General features: G+C 43.8%; 1 protein-coding gene across 2 annotated transcripts in view; it reads right to left on the minus strand.

The window, feature by feature from the left end:
- The window catches only part of PKP3 (plakophilin 3), a 66,637-nt gene that overhangs the window by 6,381 nt on the left and 37,792 nt on the right, over positions 1-22,464 (minus strand). For both annotated transcript variants that reach the window (XM_083480823.1, XM_083480824.1), the window contains 8 exons: positions 13,789-13,877; positions 12,586-13,319; positions 10,238-10,361; positions 9,728-9,932; positions 4,031-4,205; positions 3,042-3,159; positions 1,030-1,197; positions 22-207 (listed from right to left, as the gene is read on the minus strand). In XM_083480823.1, the coding sequence (XP_083336949.1) occupies positions 22-207; positions 1,030-1,197; positions 3,042-3,159; positions 4,031-4,205; positions 9,728-9,932; positions 10,238-10,361; positions 12,586-13,319; positions 13,789-13,877 (1,799 nt within the window). The remainder of the gene's footprint in view (positions 1-21; positions 208-1,029; positions 1,198-3,041; positions 3,160-4,030; positions 4,206-9,727; positions 9,933-10,237; positions 10,362-12,585; positions 13,320-13,788; positions 13,878-22,464) is intronic.

Here is a 22,464-nt window from a genome sequence, read left to right on the forward strand (position 1 = left end):
GTTTCAAGCTGTTAACCTTACCCTCCGGTCTCCTGCTGTGATGTTCTGAAGAGCCCCAGAGGCTGCCTCCGTGGTGTGCTTGTTTAGCTCACATCTCTGTAGCAGCCTGTTGTACACTCCTATAATTTGAGGGTTCCACAGCCACTCCATCCCTTTGGGATCCTTCGAGACCTCTGTGAAAGTCACAATGTCTGAGTTCATGTGGAGCTTGGGAGGGAAAGAGAGAGAATGTTCAATGACCATTCTATGGGGGTCTAGAGAACTGTTTTCTACCATATCACCCCCTTCATACCTTGCCCAGACCTCAGCTCATGCACTGTTTCCATCATGGCTGTCATCCATTTTTATGGACAAAGCTTCTCACGCCTTAAATCCACTTCAATCTCTTTTGGGATCTTACTCGCTTCTTAATTGCTTCTCATGTGTTCACTTCACTGTATCATTAATTCCCAGCATTCAATGTGAAAATACTGGGAGGAGCTTACACCCCCACTGATAACGCTCTGGATCTCCTTGGGGATGTCACCCTCCCACCCTGAAAAGCAACTTCTATTCTAGTGCTTAGATCAAGCAACAGGCATGATGAGGATCAAGGCAACAACCACTGATCTGAAAGTTCTTCCCACTCATCTCAGAAATTGGGGGTTTCATTGTAGTTACTCAGAACCAAGCAAAATGTCTTCACATTTTCAGGGATACTTTAACAAACTCTTACTTCATATTCTGAGGATGGGGGATGAGCGCCAACAATAAAAACACATGTTTGGGCAGAGCCCCGGCACAAATTAAGCTATGCAGACTTCAGATGCACAGACCCCTTCATAGGCTCACTTCACCATCTCTTAACATAATAACAACAACAATTTATTATTTATACCCCGCCCATCTGGCTGGGTTTCCTCAGCCACTCTGAGCAGCTCCCGACCGAATATTAAAAAGACAGACAATGCAGCAATTCCTTACCTTATGCAACATTTGCTGCCAGGCCCTTCTTTCTATCCCCCATAATAATACCATTTGCCCTCTCACCTCTCGAGCTCTCCTGCCCTGTGGGCTGAAGCATCCAACCAGCTCGCTAGTCATGTTTGGCCCCTCGCCCCTCCTTTGGCCTTCCAGTCTCTGGAGTGCAGAAGGAGGCATCTCATCATAGAGACGGTAGGAGAGGTTGCGCAGTACACAGACGGCATTCTCTACACTCTGTAGGGACAACAAAAGCGGGGGATGCTTTTAAACGAACCATTTACAGGAAATTTTCCAATGCAAAGTATTTCTTTTTCTTTCTTTTGGCAAGCCCTTAAGGAATTATGTTTTTAAGTGGTTGCTGTGGATTGTATTATAAGATGCTGTTCTGTGTAGATTTCAGTATTTTATGTATTTTTGTTTGTGTTTGATTCTTCTCGTCAGCTGCCTAAGGCAAAAATTTGGAGAAGCCCCAAATGTAAAATATTATGCATACACACACACATAATTTATATTTTGCCTTTCCAGTTTTTTACTGGAAGCAGCTTACAAGAAGACTCTTCCCTGGCTTTGGAGTCAGGATAAGGGATATGGGCTACATCTGTGCTTGGAGACATCTGCACTCCACTTCTGCCAAGAATGAGAAAGGCTAGGAATGGAGATTCCCAGGCAGCTCTGACCCAAGGAGCAACCAAGCATATTTGATTGTATTGAACCAGTGCAGCCCAGGCACAGAAAAATGCATTATTTCATGGTCTACAGAAAACTTAGATTATTTTACTTAGATGTATAGAAATAGTCAAATTCAAGTCTTTTTAAACCCACAAATCACATTTTAGCTGACTTGTTTGCTGCAGATACCCTGAATTTTAATGGAAGAATTCAATATACTCTTATCTGACCACTTACAAGCTAATACGACTTTTATTCTTTCTTGTATTTTATGTTGCCCTTCCTCCAAGGTGCTCATTATAGCATACATGGTCTTCTGTGATGTAGGTTAGCCAAGTATCAGTGCTTGGCTGAAGATCATCCTGCAAGTTTCATTGCTAAGGGCAGATCTGAACCAAGGACATTCGAGCCCTAGTCTGATGCTCTGTTCACTACACTACATGAATAAGGGTTGCTTTACACTTTCCATTTTTGGGTGTACACCAAAAATTCTATATGTATGTCTAAACTGAAAAGTGTAAAAAACACATTTAACACAGACACACACACACGCCTTGTGATTGGCTGTAGCACCAATCTGAGTGTACACTTGTTGGCAGACCTTGCTTTGTCTACGTGTAATGTGTGAAGTGGCTTGCCGTGTCTTTGGACAGCTTCCCAAAGTCTGTCTCAAAAGCTCATGTCAGGAAAAGTAACAAAGGAAGTTTTGACTTATGGCAAGGGTGGAGAACCTTGGGTCCTCCAGAAGTTGCTGAACTACAACTCCCACCAGCCCTAGCAAGCAAAGCCAGTGGGCCAGTGATGATGACAGCTGTTATACAGTAATATATGGGGGGAGGGGGCAAAGGTTCTCCCCACCGACTTAGGGGGAGGTCTCCTACTTGAGGCAGACTATCAACCTACTCTTGGCTCTCTCAGAGAAAACATGCATGAGGCAGTCATACCAGAGAATAATACTCTGAAAGCCAGCAGTATCCATAGATAATTGATGCATGTTTTGCCCTTCCTGTATTATGATTAAGATGGCTTAAGAAACAGATGCCTTCTGCATGCTCTCTTTAAAAACAGAGTAATTTCCAAAACAGAATTACTCTTGACTAGAACATGAGCTGGGATCTAGAAGTCTGCTGCTTCTCTGCCACCACCTGACAAGAACAGATCTGGTGGATGTAAGGAACAAAAGCATTGCCCAGCTTGGTACAGAAGAATGAAACTACAACCTCGGCTTAAGAAGATGGCCCCTCAATGATTTAGGGAGAAATCATTCCATATCACAATTGTTTACATGTACAAGAATAACCACAGAGAACTTGGCCTTGGAATAAAGATCTCTTGGCCTTGTGTAGATAATGGTTCAGCCACAACTGCAGCACATTACAAGGCAACCAGCTAACAAGGGGAGGACTCACCTTGTCCTCTGACTTCCCTACTTCTAGTGAGCTATTAATGTAATTGACCATGGAGTCTACCAGCCCATGGCATTCACGCATTTTCTGACGAGTTTGCTGGCTGGCAGAGCTAAGATTCCTAGAAGGGAAACACAAAAGCATGTCATCGCAAGGAATAATATTCCTGTCACCTGAGACCTGCCACCACATCTTAAAAGGTCAAATTAATTAATATACTAAATACAGAAAGCAGGAGATTCTGCCAGGTACATATCAGAGGGAAGCAGCATCTCTCGGGTAAATTATTCTGCTTGACCTGGCAGCTGCATATATATAAGGCAGAGAAAGAACATGATCTTGACAATGGAACCCCAAAAGTAGACTGCAGACCTAACCCTACTTACCTGAGAGCAAGGCCTGTTGAATTCAATAGAAATTGTCTCTGAGTAAAGATAGTTAGGACTGCACTTTGAGTCTCACTGTCAGGGGCAGCCAAATGAGATCCATGCAAAGAGAAATGGGCAGGGCTGCACTGTCAGTCAAACTGGCCCATTTTACAGTCCACGACAGAGCCCCATAAGCTATTCATAGACACCGCTAATAAGTGTGACGTTCTTGGCTTTAAAAATCAAAAGTGCCGTTTCATTGTGTGCATTGTTTAACAGTTAAACATTGCTTAACTGAAGTGCATTGTTTAACAGTCCCCTCCCAACCCCTTGCTTCTGTCCTGGATGGTGCACCAATTGATTGTTCATGCCATCTTAGTCAGCAGCAATGTACTAAGAGAAGGGCAGAGTGCGAATGGCAACATTGGTGCCAGCTTACACTATGGACCACTTTGGCCTGCCATGGAAGCTTTTACAGTGTAAAAGCAGCACTGCCTCTGTTTCTTTAATATTGCTTCACCAAGGATATTGAAATATTGCCACATCATGCATAGCTTTCCCAAGTTGGTCTTATAAGGATCCAATAGCCATGGAATATGTCTTTCCTTTAGTAAGGAGAAATACCTGAGGAAGCCAGTTGCATTGTAGAAGATTTCTGCCTCTGAGGCATTTTGCTGGATAAGAGCAGCATTGCCTGTCCCAGACAGGGGAATCAAGACCAGGTCTGTGAGCTTCTCCAGGGTGTCACGGGCCAGGCGGTCCTTGAGGTTATCGCTGGAAGACAGATTCCAGAGGATTCCTGCAGAGCAATGAGACAAGCATGTGTAAGGAAACTTCACTACAGAAACCACTGCTCCACAAGATGGGGAAACTCACAGCTTCCTGAGGAACTAAGCAGGAAGTAGTGTGTTTTTTTCATGCCTAGGTGGCTCCCATGTCCTATTAAATCATCATCACTGTGCAAAATGCTTCACAGTCTTTACACCCTTGTCGTCAGGATAAACCTGCACGTTAGGCCACTCATACTTTAGATTCACAGATAAGCAACTGAGGCCCAGTTTACAGGAACATTTCCTGACATGTGCCAGCAAAACAGCAGGTTGCGGAGATCAGTCCTATGAAGGCCCTGACATCCCTTGACTTGGCCTGCTATTTCCTAGGACAACCCAGACCTAAAAGGTGTTTCAAAGCATTCCCACAAATACAGTGGTACCTTGGCTTAAGTACTTAATTCATTCCGGAGGTCTGTTCTTAACCTGAAACTGTTCTTAATCTGAAGCACCACTTTAGCTAATGGGGCCTCCTGCTGCCGCCGTGCCACCGGAGCACAATTTCTGTTCTCATCCTGAAGCAAAGTTCTTAACCTGAAGCACTATTTCTGGGTTAGTGGAGTCTGTAACCTGAAGCGTATGTAACCTGAAGCATATGTAACCCAAGGTACCACTGTACTTGTCATGTGGAAACATGGCAATCTGCCACAGTGGCTTCCCCTTGTCACCAGCCTGGCACAGGGCAACTTTCTCAAGGTCACCCAGCACACCTATTCTCTGAACAGGGCTGTGAAACAAGGTACCTCAAGCCCCAGGCAGACCCTTATTTTCTTCAGTTCTTCATAAAGGGAAGAACTTTAGCTTAGGGGCAGAGCATCTGCTTTGCATGCAGAAAGGTCCCAGGGTTCAATTCCCAGCATCTCCAGGTAGAGCTGGAAATCTCCCCCATATGAAACCCTTGGGAGCTGCTGCCAGTCAGTGAAGACAACACTGAGCTATACAGACCAGTGTTCTGACTTGATATAAGGCAGCTTGCTATATGTTCCTTTCCTATGAATAGCACATGGCTTGCTATCTGCTGAATGGTTTTACTGGAACTCATCATACTTCATTTGATTTGGGGTTCTATGTACAGTGGTACCTCAGGTTACATACACTTCAGGTTACATACGCTTCAGGTTACATACTCCACTAACCCAGAAATAGTACTTTGCTTCAGGATGCGAACAAAAATCATGCTTCGGCGGCGCGGCAGCAGCAGGAGGCCCCATTAGCTAAAGTGGTACCTCAGGTTAACAACAATTTCAGGTTAAGAACGGACCTCCGGAACGAATTAAGTACTTAACCCGAGGTACCACTGTATTGGGTGTTTCCTTGAAGTTGGTCATGACATCTCCAGACAGCTATCCCTTTAAACATTAAGAGTAGCTAGGAAGCAGCCTCCCACACTATGCTATTTAAAGTACAGTTGAAGTGAATTGGAAAATCAATGTAAAAAAGCAAATATCAATCAACCATGTTCAAAACCTTCTTATAAACCCTGCAAAGCAATTAACCAGTTCCAAAGGGATAAAATAACAAAGCACTGAAAATCCAAGTATCTGCTCTGCAAATTTTGCAAGAAGCAATTTCAAAAGAATAGCTATATTTGCCACTCAGTTGTATGCTTTTGTTCAATGGGCAAGGTGGCCTCAGGATTCCAATATACAAACACGAAACTCTTTGGACTGATATCCTGGAATAAGTAAGAAGACGTTACTTTCCTACTTATCAAATGAAACTAAGAAAATTTTCTATCTACATTAGTATTGTGAAAATGATGTACCACATGATGCTGTGGTTGTTTAAATATATAAAATGATGGGTGGGTTGTTGTTGTTTTTTAAAGAGTAGATCTATTTGCTCCAGCACATTTTCAAAGCTCAAATCCACAACTACAGAAATTTCAAAATGAACAAAAATGCACCGTTCAAAAAGGGGGACATATTCTGTATTCTGATCTCCTTGTGGTGGCAGCACATCCTTCTATTCATATGGTTTCCAAGGGTATACCTAATTATTTTGGAACGGGTGCTTGAAGTGTTGATTCCTTGTGGCAAATGGATCATTTGAAGGTTCCATCCCAGTACAAATATCAACGTGTGTGTGTGTGTGTGTGTGTGTAAGATAACTGCTAATTTCAGTGGGGCCGCCATAGATGAAAATATTAGAATGTTGAGCTGTTATCTCTGTTATCTGCTAACCACGCAAATCAGCCTGAGTGACAGGATGAGACCAAACAGCAGCCCCAGCAACTCCTCCAAGAAATGACAGCAAGAGAAAGATGCAGACAGACGCCATGTAGAAACTTGTATGGATCCAAGCCCTGTAAGACTGTCAACATTACTGGGATGCTTTACTACAAAGACAAGAATGGTTGAGTCACACGAACTTGTTGGAGCAAGACAGCCCTGCAGGCTCTGCCATGTGTCAATCGTGTTCTTCCAGGAACTCATCTAACCTCTTCCCTGTTGCAGTTCCTCAAACCTGAGATCTTTCCTGCAGTACTGAAAGGATAATGTTTGACTTGCTCAGCTTTGTCCAGACCAGCTTGCTCTTTTTTCTTTACCTCTACTGGGACGCTCTACATCAACAAACAGACCAGATCCTCAGCCAGGCCCAGCACCATCTTTTGGAGGGGAGTGCTGGGCCATCTGCCCTCAGTGCCCCCCAGCACAAACCAGCCCCCCAATACCCACCATCACTTAGTTCCTTGGGCTGCAACCACTGGGCTCCCTCTTCCCCTAGCTCTGACATGGGCTCATCAGCCACTGCTCCGATTGGGTAAGCTGAATGGCAAATGCAACCATGAGCTCCCCCCTTGAATTCACAGGTGAGTAGGGTTACTCTATGCCAACACTGGCAGGAGGACTGTAAAGGGCTGAATCAGAGCAGCCACCAGGCTCCCAGCACATTAAGGTGCTGCTGAGATAAGGGGCAGGGCAAGAAAAGTGTCAGTGCTGGTGTGCATGGACCCCTGGTTCCACTATGTTAGTAGGATCAACAGATATTCTGGATACAATTTTCAAGGAAGCAGAAAACACACACACACACACACACACACACACACTGCTATTAAAATATGCCCCAGAGAAAAAATGCATAGTCATTTTGAGAAACAGAGTAACATAATAGGCAATGGGGAGAAATCAAAATTTTACTGGGGAAGCTCTATTTAATGGAGAAACGAGATCAATCAGGATAAGTGAGAGCTTGGTTCTCACAGAGTTTGCATTGCTGTGGAAGCAGAGTAGGAATGAGAGTTCAGCCCACAAGAGTGCTTCCAAGAGCCAATATTCATTCACACATGAAACAAAGCTAACTGTATACACCTCATGTTGGGATTGGATGGGGAGCACTAAGACATAAACCAGGGGAAAAGATGTTGCAGTTCTGGAGGAAGAAATCTGTATACAGATTTTAGTATGAAAGGGCTAAGTAAGTAATTGGGTGAGAGAAGATAAAGAAGATGAGGGAGGAAATTCCCATAGAAGAGTGAGTGGCAGGCATGATAAAAGGAGTCTTTTAACCTGCTTCAGGAGAAAACTAAAGGCATGGTGCAGATTTGGATGGGATTTATCCAGACTGAGATTGTGCACTGGTGATGATGAAGGATTTGGATTATAGGGAAGGGAACTATTACATAAAAGCTAGCAAAGTGGACAAGTTTGTTTGATTTAGAAAGTGAGCCTTGCACAGCACAGCAATTCACCCTGTCCGACTGGGACAAGTGGAACAACAAATCAATAAATGCATCAGTGCTATGTTTGCTTTAAATGTTTTCAGATTACTGATTTGCCTATGACATGTCTCAGTAGGATACCCTGTATACAGGAAAGGTAAGGAAACATGCCCACAAAACATATTATAAATTTTGCCATGTCGGTTGCAAAAAGTGGGAGATCAGCATGTGTGCGCGCGCGCACACACACACACACACACACAGCTACAGGCAGGCAAGAATGCAGTTGTCTTGTCTCCTCCCCACCCCCAATCCATATATACCAGCAGCAAAAGGCTAATCTCATGCACAGAACGAGGTATGCCCTGGGCTGTGATATCTGGGGATTACTCTTTCCATCCTCTGATTGTATTCAGCTAAAGCCACTTTCACAGACTCCACCATGCTTGTAATAAGCGTTAAAGCTCATTGCATCATAGCTCCTAGACCTAACTTTCCCATTAGCCTGGTATTAGATTAGACAATCAGAGCCTGTTGGGCAGGATTAGGAAGGCCCTTTTGTAAGAGAAGCAAATGTAATCTCTCCTGTTGGCTGGACCTCTATATTCAGTGCCCTTGCTCTCTCCCAGCGCAAAAGACAGTTGCAGACAGGCTGGAGTCAGGTCCCAACCCACACCCTGGCCCTCCCTACCACCTATATTTATCACCTTCCTTTGCACACCATGACATACAGAGCAACTAGAGTGCGTAATCTGAGGATTTGGAACTCCCTCCCCCAGCCCACGAAGCGCTGTGGATTCTGGCAGGTTTTATGTTTTCCTCTATGAGGATTTGCTGGTGCTTATCCCAGTTCTCTTTGGGAATGGGCACGGGTGCCAATCTGAGCTCACAGAGTGTTTCAATAAACTGGGAATTGCTAGTGTCCTGCTGATTTCTTCTGTTCACAGATTAGTGTGCCTTCAAGCTTTCTGTGAATTGAGAAATGAGACACCTGGAAAATTTGAGCTGAGTTGCAGGGGGTGGGGGTGGGGGGAGGAGAGTGGCTAGTTCTGAAGGGGACCTGGGACAAAAGGGAGGGGAGCAGCATAGAGAAAAAAGCTCTGGATGTGAATGTATCGAGTGCAGTGCAAAAGATGATGCAGGTGCAGGCAAGGTGATTCATGGGCCAAATGCAATTAAGGTGCATGGAAAAAGACCAAAGTTGTTCTTCATATACAAATTCAAATACATGCAGGTGTGGGCTAATCTAGTTTATTTGAAGGTGGGGTGGGGTGTGGATTTATTAACAGCAAAATACTGCTCAAAAGTAGGCAAGCCCTTACTTTGCATGCAGAAGGTCCCAGGTTCAATTCCTGGCACCTCCAGGAGAGCTGGAAAATTTGTATTGTATTGTATTGTCTCAGGGCAGTTCACAGTATTTCCATGTTCTTGCAGTTTTTGGCCCTGGTTCATAGTCAGTTGCATGTGTTAGTAATGCCGACCTTTTTGGACACAGGAGTTAAGAGCCCGGTTCTATAGTCCACTTGCTTGGGGATGCCACCAAAAATAGTTTCCCCAAGACATGTTGTCTCCCTCCTGCTGGAATATCTGACCACTACCACAAGGATCAGGGCCATCATGTTTCTGCTCTCCTAACAGTGGTAGCCAAACCCATGGAGTACAGGCAGACAGAATCCAAGCTGCAGCAAGCACTCCTAGGAGTGACAGTAGGGCAGGGGCTACTCATGGGGAGACTATTTGGGGCAGCAGCTCTGTGGCAAATATAATGCGCAGCTCTAAGCACTAGAGAGCTTGCCTCATCATAACTTGCCCGATGCAAACTTCTCTCACCTGTGACATTCTTGCGCAACTCATCATCTTGCTCGCATAAAGTGCGCATCAGCTCATAGATCCCGTTTTCTTCCACCAGGGCCAGCTTGTTTTCAGCATTGTCATAGATGAGGTTGCGCATGGCTCCAGTGGCATGGCGCTGCACCTCATGGTTGGAGTTGTTGAAGAGCTTCACTAGTTTGGGCACGGCTTGGAGGCTGCGAGCCTGTTGAGGCAGAGAGACAGGGGCAGAAAGAGTAGTACACTTGTCAGAGAGAAACAAGAAAGCAGGTGGAACTTTTCAGTATGCCATGCCACCTAAGGTTGCCTGCTCTGTTCTCATTCCAGATAACTTACTCATCCCCACAGGCAAGAGCCCAATGCATCAGAATGAGTGCTGTTGCAGGCTTTTCAATGAGATGTATCAGTGACTAAACCTGTAGTCCACATTGGTCCCCCTGGGAAACAAGCTCAGGCCCTTGGCATGGCACGTTCCCAGTATCACCTTGGGATATGCCTCTGCTGCCTCACCTGTTTCTTGGCATCATTGTCGCTATAGCATTTGTGCTGGATGTAGGCAGCTCCAAGCACCTGTAGGTTGGGGTCACTGGCCATCAGGTATTTCACCGCAGAAGGGAGATCAATGTCATCAAACCTGAAAACCAAGGCCTAGTTAGAGGGGATAGTGTGCATTTTCCCATCTTCACCTCATTCACATAGAGCTCTAATAAATGTCCTCTGAATACTGTGCTTATATATATATATATATATATATATATATATATATATATATATATATATATATATGCTTTCGTAGATTTTCACGGGTACAGGAATGCAGGTTTTGGTGTCTTCGGGTGTCTTCCCGTGTAAGAGTTGGGGTGTCTAGGCGACGTTTCGACGAGGTCTCACTCGTCATCTTCAGGCTGGTGCTTTCGGCTTCTTGTTACTGGAACAGAGCAGGATCTCAGTGTTTGAGTTCCTATAAATACTGTTGAGGGGGTGTGGTGTATAGCCTCCAACGTTCTGGGCAGAGAGGAAGTTCCCAGGTTAGTGTGCCTTTTCTTCTTTTGTTCCTTAATTACTTGAGGGATATCTTGAGTGATTTCTTGAGTGATATTCTGAGTACCACTTAGGTGGGTCATTAAGTGTGGATTAGTTGCTAAAGCTTTCGTGTCTTGACCTCTTGAGCTTGTGAAGAGTTTTTCTGAGAAGATGGCTGTACTGCATATATATATATATATATATATATATATATATATATATATCCCCAAATGTATATTAAGCAAATCTTAATATCTTTATTTTATCATGTTTGCAGATTGGAGGTATACAAAGGGTTTTTCTTTTCTTTTCTTTTTTGCAAAACCAAAAGTATTTTGTAAAAAAGAGGGCGGGATAGAGGGGTTTGGAATTGAGAATTAGATGGCAAAGGAGAAGACTGCAAACAGGCATGAAGGACAGGAGGGCCCAGCGCAGCAGAAAAGCACACTGAGTAACAACTGCAACCTTTGGTCAGGCTTACTCTGTTTTCTGAACCCTTACTATTTGGTTCTCGCAGTTCTGTGCCTTTCTTCCTAACTGCAATGGCTAGAAGCATGCTTTGTTATTCAAAATTATGAGACTGGAGAGTCTCAGAATGAAAGATACCAGAATGGATTCCAGGTTCTGTGCTTCCACAATGGATATGCTGAAAACAGAAAGCTAAGTATAGTATTCCACCCCACACCCACCAAGGGAATTACAGAATGGGTTTCTGGGTTTTTCACCCCTGTTGTTATTCTGTCTCTCACAGCTACAAAAAACCTACCATTAAAATTATGGACTGGTCAGAGGGCAAACAGGCAAACTTAGCAGGGGATCAAATACTCCCCCCCCTCACTGTAAGTCAACACCCTACTAGCCATAAAGTGGATTGACAAGAGGCTGTCACATCGCCTTGGCCAGGGGTAGGCAACCTAAGGACGGATGCGTCTCAATTGCCTTCTCAATCTGGCCCGCGGACAGTCCAGAAATCAGCGTGTTTTTACATGAGTAGAATGTGTCCTTTTATTTAAAACGCATCTTTGGGTTATTTGTGGGACCTGCCTGGTGTTTTTACATGAGTAGAATGTGTCCTTTTATTTAAAATGCATCTTTGGGTTATTTGTGGGACCTGCCTGGTGTTTTTACATGAGTAGAATGTGTGCTTTTATTTAAAACGCATCTTTGGGTTATTTGTGGGACCTGCCTGGTGTTTTTACATGAGTAGAATGTGTCCTTTTATTTAAAACGCATCTTTGGGTTATTTGTGGGGCCTGCCTGGTGTTTTTACATGAGTAGAATGTGTGCTTTTATTTAAAACGCATCTTTGGGTTATTTGTGGGACCTGCCTGGTGTTTTTACATGAGTAGAATGTGTGCTTTTATTTAAAATGCATCTCTGGGTTATTTGTGGGGCATAGGAATTTGTTCATTTTCCCCCCCAAAATATAGTCTGGCCCACCACATGGTCTGAGGGACGGTGGACCGGCCCACAACTGAAAAAGGTTGCTGACCCCTGGCCTTGGCTTTGGCTTCAGGATGTTACATTCAAAGCACCCTAACATGAAGTTTCGGAATTATGGGGGAAAGAAGAGTAGAAGTCCTATCATCTTCTTTGAAGCACCATAAGTTGTACTTTGCTGCTAGAGTAAAGGCATACTTCCAGAGAGGGACAACATTCATATGACTCACTGAGCAGCATTAAACAAGTGATGATCAAGTACTTCAATAAAAAAAAATATCACCAAGGGAGGAAGAACACTATGCTCTGTGTCCCTGATTGTTCCTCTTTTTTTAGACCACCTCCGCTGGGAACAGAGTGCCCCATACCCTGCAAGTAAACCGCAGGACACTCACCCTCCAGAGAAGGACTGCTGAGACATCAGTGTGTTGTGACCGTCGTACATGTCAATGGCACGCAGGTCTTGCAAATGGTGGTTGGAGTCAGCCAAGCTGCGCACAGAGGGGGCACGGGAACTGCGTTCCATCATTCCTGCATAGGAGTTCCCGGCCTGAGAAGCCTGGACTGTGCCATAGGTGCCAGTGCTAAGGCGGGAGCGGTTGTTGCTCTGGAAGCGCTGCAAGGTGCGCATGGCCGGCGCGCGGATGACAGGCCTGTTCTGCGGTGCCTCCACACCATCCATCCAGTCGATGGGCCCCTTCATGCCTGCGTTGGAGCCGGCGCTCATCTGCCTTTCAAAGGTGTAGGATCTGCTGAAGCCGCCACCTGCCCGGTTTTTGTAGAGCGCTGCCTGGGCCAGTGGATCCAGCTGCTCAGACACAATGCTGTAGTGGTCATCCACACCCCCAGGACTGCCTGGCCCATCCGCCAGGCGCAGGGAGCGCAGGGACATGGTGTCATAGTTCTGATGCCCCCGGTAGTTCCGCTCGTGAAAAGACCTGGGGCGGGGGGCAGTGCCGGCAGACTGAGACAGCGTGTAATTTGGGCTATAAGCCAGGCCCTTTGGCCCAACGCCATTGCTGATGGAGGCCATTCTCTTGTTGGGTCTGAGGTCCACCGCTGAGCGAGAGGACCAGCTAGTAGTTTTCATGGTGCTGTAACCTTTCTTTCCAGCTGGTGGTTGGTACAGCTACAATGGGAGGAAAGAAGGGAGTGCAATGTTTATTTTCAAAAGGAGATAGACTCTTCTATCAAATGAAATAATGCAGAGTATTTGGTTTGTCCTGCAAATGCCACACCCCAGCTGCAAGGTCAAGTGGGGTCTTTCCATACCACCCATTTATTTGCCCTTGATGGGCACCCTGCTCAGTGAACTGGCAGGCCACATTCTGCTCTCAGTTAACAGCCATGCTGCTCTGCACAGAATCTTAAAAGCTGGCAGAGCTGGCTCTGACACCGTCACTGGGATATTTTACTGAAACAATCGCTGCAAGATTGCATAGTACCATGGGGACTAGTTTTACAAAAGCAGGGAGGGCAAAAGTGGGAATTAGATTCCTTTAACACTGGTGGTAATCATCACGACAGTCATCATCACCCACAATCGCAGTTCATTAGCAATCAATAGGCAGCAGAAAGAGCTGGGTTTTTGAACTTACAGAGCTTTTGGGGGCTGTGCCATTTGTCTGGGATCTGGAGCTGTAGTGCTGCTGCAGAGTGCTGCATTGGCCATTGGTGGAGTTTCCGCCTGCAGGACAAGAATACATTGAGCTCACTTAGCAAGGACAGTATCGCTTTGTTTGGCAAACAGTCCAACAGTTGGGGCAGCAGGACAGCAACTGGCTGGAGTTGACTAAACTTGGAAGGAGAAATACAATATGCATGAAAATATCAGACTTTACCCTTCAAATTCTAGAGGTCTGGATTCTGGGTCCATGGCAGACCTCAATTTCTATGTTAATCAAAACAAGTGTCTTGGCTTCAATTACTCCCATGTTATGTTTCCCAGTTAATCCTGGAAACTAGTTTATACTGTTACGGTTGGTTGTTCTAGCCTAATATTGTCCCCTCAGACTGGAAACAGTTCTCCAGGGTCCCAGGCACAGGTCCTTCTCAGCCCTGAAATGAGAGATCCTGTTAACGGGAGATGCCACAGGCTGACCCTGGGTGTCATGATTCCAGAGTGACCAGGACACAAAAATAGAGACTATAGCATCACCGGCCTAGGAGCTACATCAGGTTCCTGACTCTGTCTCCAATGTTGGTTCAGGGAACCACTGAAGCCCATCTCATACAACATGAGATGCAGCCACAAATGGAATCTTCCCCAGGGCCCATGGAACTGAGTGCCTCTCATACTAGCTTGCCAGTCTAATGGCAAAGAGAGTGTGTGCCAGGTAGGAAGCTATAGAGTGCAGGAGAAGTCCCAGTCCTCAGGCCAGGGGGTGGGCCTTCAAGGGACTCTAGCAGGAGGAGCCTAGGAGAGGTGATTGGAGGCAGAGGCTCAAATTTTCAATTCCAGCTCTGGTTTGAGCAAGTTGCTCAACTAAGAGCTCTTCTTGCTACATGGGCTCCTCCATGGGACCAGAAGAGGACAGTAGTGGACACTGCACATAGAAGTTGTAGTTCCTGGAAATAAAGGCAGAGGTACATCAAGAAGAATCCACCTAATCCAGCATTCTTTTTCTAGCTGAAAACTTGTAAAGCAAGACATAGCATGATGTCTATGCTATTTGTCCACCAGAAACCACTATCCTCCATCTATATTTGGGAGATTCAATGTCACTGTCATGACTTCCTGCAATATATATCTTAGACCATGCAGCCTGTGTGATGAAAGACCATGGTGGCTGTCTATGACACAGTTCCATACCTTATGGCAGCCCAGGGAATTCAGAGAAGTGGAAGCCACCAGACCTTTGACCTTATGAATCCTCCACCACACAGGGACTGGCCTTACTCAGGATTTTATTTACCTTCAGAACCCTGTACTAACTTCTTAAGCAATGTCACCTCTTTAGTCCTAGGTATTCTGGTTGGGAAACAGTTGATTATGTGTGTGGATTACCTTATCTTTTTTCTCACCTACCCAGGCCTTTGACAAGTGACATTTTATACACCAAATTGTTCTTTCCTGGGTGCTTTTGGGATTGCATCCTTGGTTTATCTAACCAATGTTCTTTAAGGACCTTGCTCTCACTATGATCTATATTTCATTCCTATTGATAACTCATTTCTGGGGACACTACAGTTACTCAGAAGTGTGGAATATGTTTTCTGCAGTTACACAGAGGAACTTTTGGCCAACCTAACTTTGTATATCTCAGGGATGAACCCTGTCATTAGAAACAGATCCTAGGAATGAACCCTGGCAGAAATTAAATCCTAGTACTAACTTGAGCATTGATAAATGCTGAGTAGCACAGGGCTATTTACTGCTTGATAGATTCCTGGATATGAAAGCTTCTGTTAATTCAGTCTAAAATTACACTGGCCTCCATTTCACTCCACTGCATGAAACTGTTGACTCAGTTGGTTATCTATTATCACCCTTAAATGCTTGTTGGCATCATGACTGCATAGCCAATTATCCAATAACTTGTCAAGGGTCTCTGACCTGAACCTAATTTTAAAGCTATCCCTCATTGCCCTTGCAATGTCCCTCTTGTCCACCATATGTTCCTAGTCATTTGGATTTGCCTGCAGCCAAACCTTATATAGCTCGGAGAGGCCATCCATTGTAGCGCCTGCCAAAACCATAGCAAAAAGCTCGCAAACACATCGAGGTGTCCCACACTTTCTGGAGCGTAAATTACTGTTACAAAAATGTCCTTTATTTCAGAACCTCCTTGTTTTCCACAAGACAACTGTCTAGCTTCCACTCTTTGAGCTTGTCAGTTCTTCCAAAGACACCTTCATCCTCTACAAAGGCTCAAAGCTTTTCACAAAGAACACAAGGGCATAATAAGTACCTTGCTGGTTCAGATCAAAGGTTTACCTAGCCAGTCCATCATTCTGCCTCAGAATGTGGGCAGCCAGGTGTCTCTGACAAACTCACTAGACAAAAAAATGGCAACAATCATACCCTTCAGTTCGTTTCCAAACAGCTGGTATTCACTTAAACTAGGGATGCAGCCTCAAAACATGGGAATGTTTGCAATCATGGGTAACATCTATCAAAAGTAAGCTAAGCTTGAACTCATCACCATACTTGTGGTAATTCACACCATTAGTTAATGAACCACTCTATGAATAACTAATTTTTCTTCATCCTAGACCAAATATTTCCTTGAGCAACTTTGTGTTCTGTTCTTATGGGAGAAGGTGGACAATTTCTCTCTCTCCATTCTCTTCACATCATTCATGATTGTATAAACTTTAGCTTATGCCCTCTGAGTTGTCTATTTTCTAAGCCAAGTAAAGTATTATTTCATTTTTATAGGAATCTTGACTTCCCCAATTATCTCTCTCATGTCAGGTTGTTTTGTCTTTGCTTGACCCTCATTTAGAGGCTTCCATCTTCCATTTTAAATTCATAAGACTGAGATATGAGTTATCCTCCATCTTACTGCATTTGGCTCTTCCCTTTCCTGTCATCCATTTATTTGTGGTGGTTTTCTGATGCTCTTTTAATCAGATTGTAATAGCATGGTGGTTCACATTCCACCTACGCATGAATTCCTGGATAATATCCCAGAACACACTGTATTGGGATCTGGCACAGTGCCTTCTGGGTGATGACACCTCCAGTCACTTTTTGGGAAGAAAGTGGAAATGGCTACACATTTTGGAAAGATGATCTATTCATCCATTATGATTAAAAATCATTAGCGTGGTGATTATTAAAGGTGCCCTTGTTCAGAGGTGCTTGCCTCCTAGGGCTACTGCAAGGTAGAAGGGGGAAATGAAAATGGCAGGGAATCGTACTGGCTTTGCACTTGTCAGAGGCCCAGATGGGACATAACACTAAGCCAAACCATGACTTAGAGCAGGTATCCCCAACCTTCGGCCCTCCAGATGTTTTGGACTACAATTCCCACCATCCCTGACCACTGGTCCTGTTAGCTAGGGATCATGGGAGTTGTAGGCCAAAGCATCTGGAGGGCCTCAGGTTGGGGATGCCTGACTTAGAGTGAATAACCAAACGTGCAGGTTCCCAGAGAGAAGACTGGCCACTTTGCTTTTTCTCTGGTCCTGCTGCTGCCATGCTGCTGTGAGCTGAGCATGGCAAACCATAGAACAAACCTTGGCTACAGCTCACAGTTTGTCTGGAGCAAGATAAACCATGAGCCCAGGTTTGGACACAACACTAAGCCAAATCACGGCACGGTGCTGTATGTTCTTCTCCCAGCTGTGTCACACACAATCCTTGATCACAGGTCATATTGTGGGTGAGAGAAAAGGAAAGACCAGGACATTAGCACTGAACAAGTTTGCATCGGCAGTGTTAGTAGAGGAAACCTCCAAAGCAAAGGCACTTGCTTCCTGTGCCCTTCGCAAAAGGGACCCTATAGTCATAGTTTACAACTCAAGTGCCAAAGAACAGTGTGGGAAATGGCTTTGGAGCTGTCCTCTCACTTTCTTATCTGCAAAATGCCTGGTTTTTCTTCTTGCTTGGCTGCACTGGTTCTCCTTTCTGACAAACAGAAATGCAAGACAATCCCACAGAGGGGCTAGCTAATAAGCTTCATCTCCTTCTGTTCCCTCTCCATTAACTTTCTCCACTCCTTCTTTCCCAGGCATCCTTTCATTTTGTATAAATATTAAAACACTTTTTAAATGGTTGCTTAACAAAGGCCCTTTTTAGAAAGCTGTAACCTGGCACAGTTCCTGGATAGCTGAAGGGAGTTGACCAGCTATCAGCGCAGCCATAATGCTACTGAGTGATTGTATTTCAGAAGCTGCAGAGTCATCGGGAGAGACCCGAGCCAAAATCCAGCAAGTAGAATGTTTTTGGTGGGCTCAGATTTTGTTCTGAGCCAATGTTTAATGTTTTTTCTCAGAACCATCTGACTGCTTTTGCGGCTGTGAGGGAGGAGATACGTACAGCAGTATCCCATATCCACTTTAGAAGAATCTGTAGAAGATAACAACTTAACTCAGAAGAAGTGTAAAACATGGTTTACCACTAAACTTGAATGAACAAAACCTTATTTTGAATGATGTTCAAGCCAGACCAAGAAACAAGTCTTAACCCCTATGGGCAAGTTTACACTAGCAGTTTTTTGGATGATACCATATGAGATGCACCCCTAAGACTGGAAATATTGTGCATTCCCCAGAGACAGAACACCATTGGTGTGCCTGGTTTTTTTTGTTTGTGTGTGCATGTGTTTTAAAGCTGGGGAACAGTTTTTGCTCCTAAGACATGCTGTACTCTTAAGCGCTTGGCACAGAACACGCTAACTAGCTAGCTACACTATTGCAACATCAAGTTATAATGACATAGCAAATATGCTAGTGCACAAGCTTAGAGAAGTAGTATTATTTAATGCTTAAAAACAGCACCATGGACTGGTTTAAAAGATCTATGGTAGTTCAAAACATCAAAAGAAAATCTATACAAATGGTCACTAAGCACAGCTCAGAAGAGGGAGGAAAAAGTTGCTACTACCAAGCAAGAAACACCATTTATGTGAAGCCTGTCACTTAACTCAGAGGTCACAAACACAATGCCCATGAGAACCAATATGCCCACCAGTTCCTTCTATGACACCCTCAAAAGGTATCAGTAAATATCCCCTCAAAAACCCATAATGTATGAGGGACTATTTGCTCTTACTGCTCACTTCCTGATTGCACCAGCTTGGTCTGTCCTATATTCTCCCATAGGAGCCATTTTATGTTCTGCCACACCCCCATGGCAGCCATTTTGTGACTGGCACCCACAGCCTTAAACCCTTTGTTCTTTTTAAAGAATACCATTTTCATACATTAATCCCTTATTACGCTTTCCTTTCTCTCTGTGTGTTCTCCAACTCTCTCTCTCTCTCTCTCTCTCTCTCTCACACGCACGCACGCACATGCACACACACACACACACACACACACACAGTTTATGTTTAGTGTATATGAGATAATAATATGGACAATTTCCTCAATCAAGGAACAGCTGCTAGAATGGGACTCCTAAAACCAGTGGGAGAAACAAAAGGGGTGTCTAGAATTCAGGTCCATTAAAATGGTGTGAATAATGTTTTAAGGCCTGGTGTCAAATCATATAGCATACAAAACACCACAAAGAATCACCATTTATTTACACTACAAAGGGGAAATGGAGGTGGAAAGGATAAAGAAACACTGCATAATTAAGGAAACTACCACGCCTATCTTGTGTAATGCACCAATGTTTAAAGGTCTAGATTTTGTAAAAGCTTAATGAAGCTGCAGTGAGAGAAAAATACAGTGGTACCTCAGGTTAAGTACTTAATTCGTAACGGAGGTCTGTACTTAACCTGAAACTGTTCTTAACCTGAAGCACCACTTTAGCTAATGGGGCCTGCTGCTGCTGCCACGCCACCGGAGCACGATTTCTGTTCTCATCCTGAGGCAAAGTTTTTAATCCGAGGTAATATTTCTGGGTTAGCGGAGTCTGTAACCTGAAGTGTATGTAACCTGAAGTGTATGTAACCTGAGGTACCACTGTATGCACCTGCAACACTAGAGGACCTTCTCCTGAAAGAGACAGGAACCAAAGTATTTTCCAAATAGGATACTTTAGTATCTAGCAAATACCTTTGACAAACTAGACTGCTACACTGACTAGATTTATCACACCCTTTGGGAGATTTTGTTTTCAGCGCTTACCATTTGGAATTGCAAGTGCTTCCTAGATTTTTTAAACAAAGATGACAGAAGTCCTGAGAGAGATAAAAGGAGTAATTGTCTTCCTGAATGACATTCTAATACAGAGTACATCAGTGGAAGAAAGACCATGACAAAACACTGGTCACTGTCAGGAATAAGATCCATTAATCTGGACTCAATATAAACAAGGAGAAATGCATTTTTCATCAAGGTGAAGTTGAATTACTTGGACAACTAATCACACAACATGGGACAAAGCCATGCCTAGAGATGGTAAATGCCATCAAAGAACTGAAAGCACTGAAGGCTACAGAACTGAGACAATTTCTGGGAATGCTGAACTATCTTTCTATGATGATATTTGTACAATACTTCAAAAGATAAACAACCACTACACCGATTATTGAAATCCACTACTTCCTGGTTTTGTGGATCAATTCTGTGGGCTATCTTTAAAAATATAAATGAGATGTTCGCCAATCTTAGTTTTAGGATGCCACAAGCCTACAATGGGTAGCACTGATGCAAGAAACTGCAGATTTAGAAGGCGTGCTATTACAATTGCATGGTTCAGAATGGATGCCAGTCACATTCTGCTCTAGAACTCTAACCAGAGCAGAAAAAAATATTATGAAAAAATTGAGAATTTTTTTTGCTAGTGATTGGTCATGCAAAAACTTTTACAGATACCTATGTGATCTGTCTTATTTCAGATTCGCAGACCATAATCCCTTTGTGACCTTGATTAAAGAAAAAAACATGTAGCAGAATATATTACAAGAAAACAATTGATCATAGCAGACACCTTGTCACAAAGTCCCACAAGAGCCTGATTATATTCTGCTGAGAGTGAACATGGAATACTTAACAAAAACTGATGATATCTTCTTCCTATCACTGAGAAGGTGCAATCACCAAAAGCAAACTCTCGGGCTTGCATAGTAGAACTAACAGCAATGTTACTGTCACGACTAATACTTACTCTGAGTTATTTGGAAGCTGTCAAGGTAAATGACCGAAGACCTGAACTATCAAGTAGTTTAACAGCACTGATGTACTGGTTGTTTATTTAAATAAGGAAGGGATGTTGTGTGGATAGTGTCATTCTCTGGTTTGGTCAGTAGGTGGCATTGTACTTAGTTAAATCTAAATGGCTTCAAGAGTTTCCTTTGTTGGTTCTTTCTTGTTGGAGACAATGATGTTCTTATCTAGCTGCCTGACTGGGATTCCCTCTAAGCCTTCCATGACATGTGATAACAAATCTATTTAGAGTAATGCTTATACAAATCAAAACTAATTATTATGTGCAAAGACGAAACCAAACCAAAGGAGTTGCTATGGGAGTGAAAAAAGGGTTGTGCAAACTAACCTTGCATGTCTCCATGTTATACTAATTAATTCATTACTTAGAAACGTATGAGGTCAGCACTTAAAGAATGTGTGAACCTTCCTAAGTGTTGCACCACAATAAAGACACCCTCAGTTTTTCCTCCTCTGAAAGAAATTGTCCTCTTACCGTAAAATGTAAGTAAAGTGGGGGAATCTCTCTTCATACCAGAAGATTAGGAAACTAGGTCTGTTTCTGCAGAGGCTTTCAACTTATTAAGCTAAACAAGATAAGCTTTATAGAGGAAATGCAGCGGTCAGAGTGAAAATTCCTCCCATTTTACTGAACAGCTGCATGTGTAGTTATCAAACATGACCCTAAGTTAAAAGAATAATCATTTAGGAGCTGTTTGCCAAATAAATCCAATGACAGATGAGGCTGATTTCCCAGCAGTGGAGGAGACACAAACCAGGCTCAAAGCCGCAAATAAAATCTGAGCATTTCTCATTAATGCAGGCACACCTCATTTATTGTGCTTTGCTTTATTGTGCTTCACAGATATTGCTCCTTACAAGGATGCAGGTGCAGCTGCAGGCAGCCCAGCCACATCCAAGGGAAGGAAGCGCCCTGCTACCACCCTGCTTCTGGCTACAGGAGTGGAGCTGGCTAGTGCTGGACTTGGGCTTTCCCCCTCCTGCCCCTGATGACGGGGGGGGGGGGCTGGCTTAGTAGCCTACAGCATAGAGAAAACATAACTTTTATATGCACTAGGAAACAAAAACAAAAAATGTGTGACTTGCTTTAATGCAATATTTGCTTTATTGTGCTGGCCTAGAACCAAATCCATAATATCTCCGAGGTACACCTCCTTCCTTCTCTGTGGCATTCTTTGTTTTGCAGCTACTTTTTAGCTCAAGGGGCTGGCTTAGAGCAGGATGGGAAACCTGTGGCCCTCCAGATATTGTTTGACTGTGTAGCAAGACACCCCACTGTATACTTTATATATGGAGGACCAGATTTTATTTCTCACTTATTCACTTTCTAACCACCAAATATTAGCATTAGTAATATAGTTCTGATAACTATATTCCAGAAGCTATGGTATGATAGATGTGGTGCAAAACCATCTAGACACTCTTTTATAATTAAATATATTTATTTATTATAAAATAGAGGTATAATAAGGCGAGTTTTATACTTC

This window comes from Podarcis liolepis, assembly GCF_965112155.1.
Source record: "Podarcis liolepis genome assembly, chromosome: 1".
NCBI classification, from domain to species: domain Eukaryota; kingdom Metazoa; phylum Chordata; class Lepidosauria; order Squamata; family Lacertidae; genus Podarcis; species Podarcis liolepis.